The following is a 9,191-nucleotide window of genomic DNA, read 5'->3' on the forward strand; positions in this document are numbered from 1 at the left end:
TATACTGAGTTTTATTTAAACTACTTTGTATGAATTCTGTTATAACTTGATAAATATATTCACTTATTAGCTTGTGCTTGTAAAATTATAATTGAAACGGTTGCAAGCGATGTTACAAACTAAAAACAAATATGATTTTTAATTCTTTTAAATATTCATCACGAATACTATTTATAAATGTGTAGTTACATGATAAACATACTCTGTGAAGAAATTTGAAGCCAAATTGGAAAAGTCCGATTCCACAAAATCTAAGTGGTGTATTAATTGCCCACAATGAAAACTGTGAAATCTAAATTGACGTAGGCAATACTTTTAATATATATTTTGTTAATTATATATATTTATTTTAATATTATTTACATTTTAATAATATTTCACTCAATTAAAAACTTACGATTTGATGAACTTCAATATCACAAGTGGAATACAATAATTTGTTTAACAAATCTACTGTTGTTTGTGCCTAAAATTGTAACAAGCCAAGTTTAAATGAGGAAATTTCTAATTCAATTTTAACACTAGATATTAATAAGAATAAAATTTTAGGTTGCATTTTTTAAATAAAATGTAATATAAATATAAATATATCTTTGAAATTAAATAAATACCTTAGTGGAGACTATTTCGCACATATAATTAATGAGCAGGAATTTGAAAACATTTAGAGAAAACCAGATGAAGTGCAGAGTGGCGGACATTATGTTATATTTTACATAATTGTTAACAAGAATTGCGTAGAGAACTTCGTGCAAGTCATTCGCTATCCAACCAAAGTAACATGCCATTTTAAAAGTCATCTGCATTCCAAATATTGAGTCTATTTCACGGGATATTTTGCGTAACTCCAAATGAAGATGTCTAAAGGTACACATGTAACATAGTTTCAATTAATGTACTAGTATTTATAAATATTGGTTTTGGTACAATAATATTACTGCAGTTACAATTTACGTAAGTTTTCTTACATAATAATCCATAACGTATATTTGCTGCTTAATGTTTTCGAAAATCTATGTTCGTGTGGATATACCACGGAATTTTCCCAAGCCTGTTTTATCTTGTTATTTCTCGTCATGTTATGAAGATGTTCATTGATTTGATCAAATTTTAATCGTATGTATCTAAATATAAAGTAAGAAAATGAAAAACAAAATGTTTCTTTCTGAATAAGTATAGCTACAGATTGTTTTAAAACTTTGAAGAAGGCCAATTATTTCTGAAATAATTGGTTTTATGAAAATATGTTTCAGACAGAAGTTGCAGTGATTAAAAAATTTTACCATGTGGCAATATCTATGAGACCTTAAAATGATCTTAAAATAATTTGTCAAGATGACTTTACAAAACTTAAATGAAAAGCTCCATTTTTATTACATATTTTTATAACTTATTTCAAGAGCTTTTTAATATCCAAAATGTACCAAGTGGAGGCTGTACGGTCGAATTTACATCTTTGTTGTGTTTGTATGCACTTTAAGGTAAAATTGTTAAACATTGCAACTTTTGTCTGAAACATATTTTTATAAAACTAATTATTTTGGAGATAATTGACTGTTTTTGGACTTTTAGAACAATCGGTATATTGTATCAATACTTACAAAAATACTTTAGAAATTATAATAAAGATTATATGTATATTATAATTTAGATTGATTAATTTTTACAACTAAATTATAAAGTAACAATAATAAATATACATAAAAATGTACTAACTCCAGAATACTTGCAATAGTCAAATCACCGATAAAGTTGAGGTGAAAGGAATAATCTCGTATCAACATGAAGAACATTGATGTTGCAACATCACGATTATGTTCATTTTTTATGAATAATGATACACTGTACGTCGATAATATAACTGCTAGGAACCATCCTAAAATAAACCGTACTGTTCTCTTGCATAATTTGTCATAATTCGTTATTGTACCCAGCCTAAGTAATGTGTTGTCCACAATATCAAACTTTCTCAAACAATTTTGGAACTTCTGCCATAAAGATATGAAATGCAAAATAAATGATTATTATTCACACAAAACTTTGATGATTTTATTGAGCTTATGTGTCTAACATTTTATATTTTAAGAATGTAGTATAGGAGTCATTATTTTTATATTCCTTTACATATTGTACAGAATTTAAATAAATTATTTTATTAGGTGTTTAGAAATAAAATTTAATAATTTGGACAAAAATTTAATGTGTATCAAAATGTGTGAAACTTAATTTTCTCATAGTATGCTTTATTATTAAATCAGAAAGAATATAATGTGTTAGAGATTATAATTTTTATACGTATTTTGTTTATGTAATTGTATAACAGAAAAAAAATTTATCATTATTAATAACTGTATATATTAGTAACGACACATCTTCTTACCTTCTCATGATATACCCCAAATACGATTGACAACAAAGTTGTAAATGATTCTAACCAATAGCAAATGTTGTCCTGGATGGGAAAATACTCAAAAAAAGAAGATATCAAGGGAGATGTTGCGAAGAAATAGTAAATCGACCAAATTAGCATCATATATAAAACAGTAAACAATTTTAAATGTCTAGATAAATTAACAATTCGTAAACCAAATGCATAATTGATAATTAGAAGTGGCATTAAAATTGTTCGAATACTTTTGGTCATTGCACACACGGTTTCCACTCTAAACTGCACTCTTGTTGTCCAGTTGAATAATTTGCATTGACCGATAACGATAATAAATTTTTGCAATTTCAATTCATTTATGGCACTTCGGAATATTAAAATAATCAACCTACTACTGGTTAATACTCTATAATTTATCGAAACAAGACTGATGATGGATATACTACTCGTTCTATATACATATATAGAACGAACGAATATACATATTAAAAATTTTATTCAGCAAGAGAGAGAGATATATATTGTATATATATATTACAGCTGTTAGGGTTAATTGTTATATATGTATAACTGAAATTTTCTTAATAGTGAAGAGAACTATGAACAAATATAAAATTGATGCAAAACAATAATAAAAAATATTTATTATTTACCTTTTATTGCATAAAATCTGTGGAATTTATTTTTAATTCTGAATATTAACATAGGTATATGAAATTAAAAGATATCCAGAAGATATTATATAATACTATGTATTTTACAAAATATATAGTATATTTTATCCACATATACATATTTGTTATTTTTTTAATATTTTTAAAATTATTTTTTAAAAACTTTATCATACTTTAATTGAAATGTTTACTTATTTACATGCGATTGTATTACTATAATTAAAACGGTCGCAACAGATATCACAAACTAAAAATAAGGACATAGCAAATTAGTTTTTTTACATGTTTGTCACAATTTAACCATGTGTAATATATAATTATTATAAGTATAACGTACCCTGTAAAGAAATTTGAAGCCAAATTGAAAAAATCCATTTCCGCAGAATCTAAGTGGTGTATAAATTGTTTGTGAGGAGAATTGTAAAATCTGTGAAATAGTAACAAAATACATAATTTTTAATACACATTGTGTTGATTTTTACATTTCATATATGTTATTTTGTGATTATTTTAATAATATATGTATTTCAATAAATTTATTTTCAAGCTTACAATTTCACGAATTTCAATGTCGCAAGAGAAACACAATAATTTATTTAATAAATCTGCTGTTGCCCTTGCCTAAAATTGTAATATAATGTAATTGAAGAAATTTCCAACTTAGTTTCAATATTAAATATTAATAACAATAAAAAATTAATAACAATAAGTATTAATAACAATTAATTAATTTGTTATAAACAAATATTAAATTAAAAAATAAATACCTTAGTGGAGACTGTTTCGCACATATAATTAATTAGCAGGAATTTGAAACAATTATGAATAAACCAGACAAAGTGCAAAATAAAGAATATTATTTTATATTTCACGTAATTGTTGATAAGAATTGCGTGGAAAATATCACGCAAGTCAATCGCTATCCAAGCGAAATAGCATGCCATTTTGAAAGTCATTTGTGTTCCAAATATTGAGTCTATTTCACAGGATATTTTACGTAACTCCAAATGTAGGTGTCTGAATTACACATGTAACATGTAATATATACACATGTGCATATAAAATATCATTCTGTGCATTATTATTGTTTGTAAATTATTTTTAGTAATATTACTGCATTATAAGTCATTTGTATCTTCTTACATAACAATCCATATTATGTATTTGCTACTTAGTGTACGTAGTGTTAGCTTCGAAAATCTGTGTTGGTGTGGATGTATTATGGAATTTTGCCAAGCTTGTATTTTGTGTTCATTATTTCTTATCATGTTATGAAGATGTTCATTGACTTGATCAAACTTTAATCCTATGTATCTAACAATAAGTATAAAAGAGAAAATGAAGATTAAATCTTTCTTTGTTAATAATATCTGTTAAAAATCATAAAATTTATATTATATCATTAAGTTTAATGAGTTTTATAAATGACTAAATGACTAAACCATGAAGAAATAGTAAGTACGTAAGTACTAACTCGAGAATACTGGCAGTAATCAAATCACCGATAAAGTTGATGTGACAGCAGTAATCTTGTATTAAACAGCAGAACAGGCATGCCGCAAGATCACGATTATGCTCATTATTTATAAATAATGCTGCACTAAATATCAAAAATATAACGGACACGAACCATCCCAAAGTAAACCATACTGTTTTTTTGCATAGCTTGTCATAATTTGTAATTGTTCCTAACTTCAGTAATGTGTTGTCCACAATGTCAAATTTCCTCAGACAATTTTGAAATTTCTGTTATGAAGATAAATTGTACAATAGATAAATAATTGTCATTTATTCGAAAATTTTACGGTATTATTTAATTTTTGTATCTAATAATGTAAAATTTTGTGAAGGTAATATAAAAGTTGTTTTATTATTATAATGCATTTTTGTAAAAATTGAGGTAATTATTTTATTAGATATTAGGAAAAAAGTATTAGCACATACTTATTAATGTATACAAGATTTTCTTTGGAATGGTAATTATTATTATTAAAATACCATGGCAAAATTCCTATATTAAACACATAGAAAGAATCTAATAAAGTATGTATTGTAATCTTTATGCGAGTTTTATCTGGTATATAATTGTATATTAGACATAAAATTATTTATTATTAATAACTGCATATATTAAGACATAAATTATGTCAATTGCTTATTATCGTGATTACATATATTGGTAATTACACACTTTCTTACCCTGTCATGGTATACTCCAAATACGATTGATAATAAGGTAACAAAGAATTCTAGCGAAGTACAAATGTTATTCTCAGCGGAGTCAAACATAGTAAAAGAAGTTATTAATGTAGATGTTGCAAAGAAATAATAAACCGACCAAATTAGCAGCATGTATAAAACACTAAACCATTTAGAATATCGAGATGAATTTGCAATTGTTGAACCAACCACATATAACTAAGCATTAAAAGTGGCATTAAAATTGTTCTAATACTTTTGGTCATTGCACACACAGTTTTTATTCTAAACTGCACTTTTGTTCACCAGTTAGTTGAATAAGTTGCATTAAATGATAACAATAATGAATTCTTGCAATTTTAATTCATTTAAGGCACTTAGGAATATTAAAATAATCAACCTATTGGTTTATACTTTATAATTTATCGAGACAGAACTGATGATAGATACTACTTGTTCTAATAGACATCTTTATGTAATAGAAAAGGAATATTGTTTTTGACAGTTTTGTTTTTCATCTAGGTTTTATATAGTGTTATATTTAGCACAAATTATATTAAAAAGTTTTATTGAGCAAGTTATATTTCAACTATTACAGCTAGAACATATACATATTATACATAACATGCATCATAATATGAAATAAAGTATTTCTGTCTATTATGTAGAAATTTTGTATAGTCATCTTTGTATAGTTATAGAAAAACCGATGTGCCAAAGTAATTCTTTTGATAATGAATCGTAGACAGATGAAATCGATATGAGGACATAATTAAGAATATTCATTATTCAAACTAGGAGCATATATAAACATTAAATTATGGTCTTGAATGTCTGGATAAATTAACAATTCTTAAACCAAACACATAATTGATCATTAAAAGTGGCATTAAAATTGTTCGAATACTTTTGGTCATTGCACACGCAGTTTCTATTCTAAACTGTACATTTATTGACTAGTTAGGTAAGTTGCATGAGATGGTAGTACGATAGTAGATCTTTGCAATTTCAGTTAAGGCACTTATGGATATTAAAGTAATCAATTTACGATAATTTATGCTTTATGATTTATTGAAACAAGTCTGATGATCAACTACTTCTTTTAACTTCAAACATATGTATATATATACACGATGTGTATGCATATATATATGTACATATATTTGTGTAACAAAAATTAAAATATTATTCTCACCAATTTGGTTTCTCAACTTTTAATCTGGGTTTGATACATACAATGCAATATGTACTTAGTACATGTTAAAAAATTTATTATATTTAAACAAAATATATTTAAACCATTGTTACAGAAATAAATACATTATATACAAATATCATAAATATTCGCAATAAATATAATGTTTTCATTACAGAAAAAATTATAATACTTTAATAACTCTATGAATAAGTATATGCAAAGCGTAATTATCTTAATAATAAAGAGAATTGTCAACATATACGAATTTTTTAAACTACGTTTTATGCACTTTATCATAACTTGATGAAAATGTTTATTTATTTGCATGCGCTTGTATTATTATAATTAAAACGGTCGCAATAGACATCACAAACTAAAAATGAAGTTTGCTTTTATCTTTGTCACAAATGTAGCTATTTGTAATATATAATTATATTATAAGTATAACATACCCTGTGAAGAAATTTGAAGCCAAATTGGAACAATCCGACTCCGCAGAATCTAAGTGGTGTATAAACTGTTCGTAATGAAAATTGTGAAATCTATATGATATTAACAAAATACATTAGTTTTAATACACATATTGATTTTTTGCATTTTGTGTACTTTATTTTATGATTATTTTAATATATGTATATATAAATATATTCCATTGAATTGATTTTAAAACTTACAATTTCACGAATTTCAATGTCACAAGTAAAATATGATAGTCTATTCAATAAATCTGTTGTTTCCCTTGCCTGAAATTATAATATCCTATAATGTAATTGAATAAATTTTTAACTTATTGTTAGTTTCAATACTAGTATTAATAACAACCAAATTTTAACTGATTTATTTGTTATACAAATATTAAATTCATGCTTCTTTGAAATTAAATATGAAATGAATACCTTGGTGGAAACTGTTTCGCACATATAATTAATTAGCAGGAACTTGAAAACATTATGAGAAAACCAGACAAAGTTCGCAGTAGTGAACATTATTCTATATTTCACGTAATTGTAGCTAAGGATTGCGTAAAGAATGTCACGCAAGTTAATCGCTATCCAAACAAAATACCATGCCATTCTTAAAGTCATTTGCGTTCCAAGTATTGAGTCTATTCCACAGGATATTTTGCGCAGCTCCAAATGAAGATGTCTGTATATGCACATGTACATATAAAGTATCATTCTGTCTATATTATTATTTGCAAATTGTTTTCAGTAACATTACTGCAGTTACAATGCATGTAATTTTGTGTAATTTTTAGTAATATTACTGTAGTATAATGCACCTAAATTTTCTTACATAACAATCCACATTATGTTTTTGCTGTTTATTGTACGTAGTGGTAGCTTCGAAAATCTGTGTTCATACGGATGCATTATGGGACTTTGCCAAGCCTCTTCTATTTTTTGTTCATTATTTCTCATTATATTCTGAAGATGTTCATTGACTTGATCAAACTTTAGTCCTATGTATCTGAGTACACAAAAGAAAATAAAAAATGAAGTCTTTCTTTGATAATAATATCAATTGTTTTCATCAATGTTTACAAAAATACTTCAGAAATTGTAAAACTTATGCATTGTAATTTTGTTCAATTAATTTTTGTAAATAGCTATAAAAAGAAATAGTAAATATATAAATACTAACTCGAGAATACTTGCAGTAGTCAAATCACTGATAAAGTTGATGTGAAAACAGTAGCATCGTATTAATAAGAAGAACATGCATGTTGCAATGTCACGATCATGTTCTTCTTTTACAGCTAATGCTGAACCGAATGTCAAGAATAAAGCTATCAGGAACCATCCTAAAGCAATGCATGCTGTTTTCTTGCGTAACTTGTTATAATTTGTGGTTGTGCCTAACTTAAGTAATGTATTGTCCACAATATCGAATTTCTTCATACAATTTTGGAATTTCTGATATGAAAATAAAATGCAAAATAGACAAATAATTATTATTTGTTGACAAAATTGACGATATCATTCAATTTACGTAGTTAATGTTAAATCTTTTTATTTTAAAATTGTAGTGTACAATTTTTTTATCTTATTATTCCTATACACTTTTTATAAAATTTGAATAAATTATTTTATTTGTTGTGAAAGCTTCGGTAGAGTAACTTGACGAGAAGGCAATTGTAATTCGCTTGACTTCCTTTATTGCAAGAATGCTCGTACTCGTCACACAAAAACAGAATAATCGCATAGGCGGTACAGAACCGACGTTCGAGGTACGAGAACAATGAACTTAAAACTAATAGATCGCACACAGCGTTAAGCGAATAGGAACTAGAATGTAGAGGTCGCCCCGATACATAGAGGGACAGAAAGAAGTGAATACACAACACCCCCGCTCAATTCCGACTGTCCATTATCAAAAAAGAATATAAAGGGGGGCTAAGAAAGGCCGAGACCGACCTTACAAGCTGAGTGTTTGGGGCCGTTTAGGGCCTTGGTTAATACATCCGCGGTCATGAACTCGGTAGGAATGTATTCTAGTTTGAGGGGTTTACACTGGAGTGCTTCACGTATGAAGTGGTGTCTGATGTCCACGTGTTTGGTCCTGGAGTGATGGATAGGGTTGGAAGCGAGCTGGCTGGCTCCTTGGTTGTCGTTATATATAGTGACTTTCCCCAATTGATCCAAGCCCAGCTCCTTCAGTAAACTCGAAAGGTACAACGCCTCCTTCACTGAATCCGAAAGTGCCATGTACTCCGCCTCTGTAGATGATAGAG

The 9,191-nt window shown here is 27.0% G+C and overlaps 3 protein-coding genes across 4 annotated transcripts; all 3 read right to left on the reverse strand.

The window, feature by feature from the left end:
* Positions 1–6: 6 nt before the first annotated feature.
* On the reverse strand, positions 7–2,674 carry LOC105556160. 2 transcript variants are annotated; one of them, XM_012003234.1, is made up of 7 exons: positions 2,381–2,674; positions 1,717–1,988; positions 969–1,124; positions 612–861; positions 398–466; positions 203–292; positions 7–119 (listed from the first exon to the last, which is right to left on the reverse strand). In XM_012003234.1, the coding sequence occupies exons 1-7, from the start codon at positions 2,642–2,644 to the stop codon at positions 60–62; spliced, it is 1,161 nt and encodes a 386-aa protein (XP_011858624.1). In that variant the 5' UTR covers positions 2,645–2,674; the 3' UTR covers positions 7–59. The 2 variants fall into 2 exon arrangements, with proteins under 2 accessions (XP_011858624.1, XP_011858625.1); XM_012003235.1 differs by having other exon boundaries at positions 39–119; positions 203–312.
* A 573-nt stretch (positions 2,675–3,247) lies between these two features.
* LOC105556163 lies at positions 3,248–5,784 on the reverse strand. Its single transcript, XM_012003237.1, has 7 exons — positions 5,260–5,784; positions 4,535–4,806; positions 4,204–4,374; positions 3,828–4,077; positions 3,613–3,681; positions 3,398–3,487; positions 3,248–3,307 (listed from the first exon to the last, which is right to left on the reverse strand). The coding sequence occupies exons 1-7, from the start codon at positions 5,410–5,412 to the stop codon at positions 3,248–3,250; spliced, it is 1,065 nt and encodes a 354-aa protein (XP_011858627.1). The 5' UTR covers positions 5,413–5,784.
* An 883-nt stretch (positions 5,785–6,667) lies between these two features.
* On the reverse strand, positions 6,668–8,397 carry LOC105556161. Its single transcript, XM_012003236.1, has 5 exons — positions 8,102–8,397; positions 7,754–7,927; positions 7,354–7,603; positions 7,132–7,200; positions 6,668–6,999 (listed from the first exon to the last, which is right to left on the reverse strand). Exons 1-5 carry the CDS (start codon positions 8,356–8,358, stop codon positions 6,871–6,873), a joined length of 879 nt encoding a protein of 292 aa, XP_011858626.1. The 5' UTR covers positions 8,359–8,397; the 3' UTR covers positions 6,668–6,870.
* Positions 8,398–9,191: the final 794 nt, after the last annotated feature.

The sequence above is a fragment of the Vollenhovia emeryi genome, unplaced genomic scaffold, assembly GCF_000949405.1.
Source record: "Vollenhovia emeryi isolate VEMERY1.0 unplaced genomic scaffold, V.emery_V1.0 DF940273.1, whole genome shotgun sequence".
NCBI lineage: Eukaryota > Metazoa > Arthropoda > Insecta > Hymenoptera > Formicidae > Vollenhovia > Vollenhovia emeryi.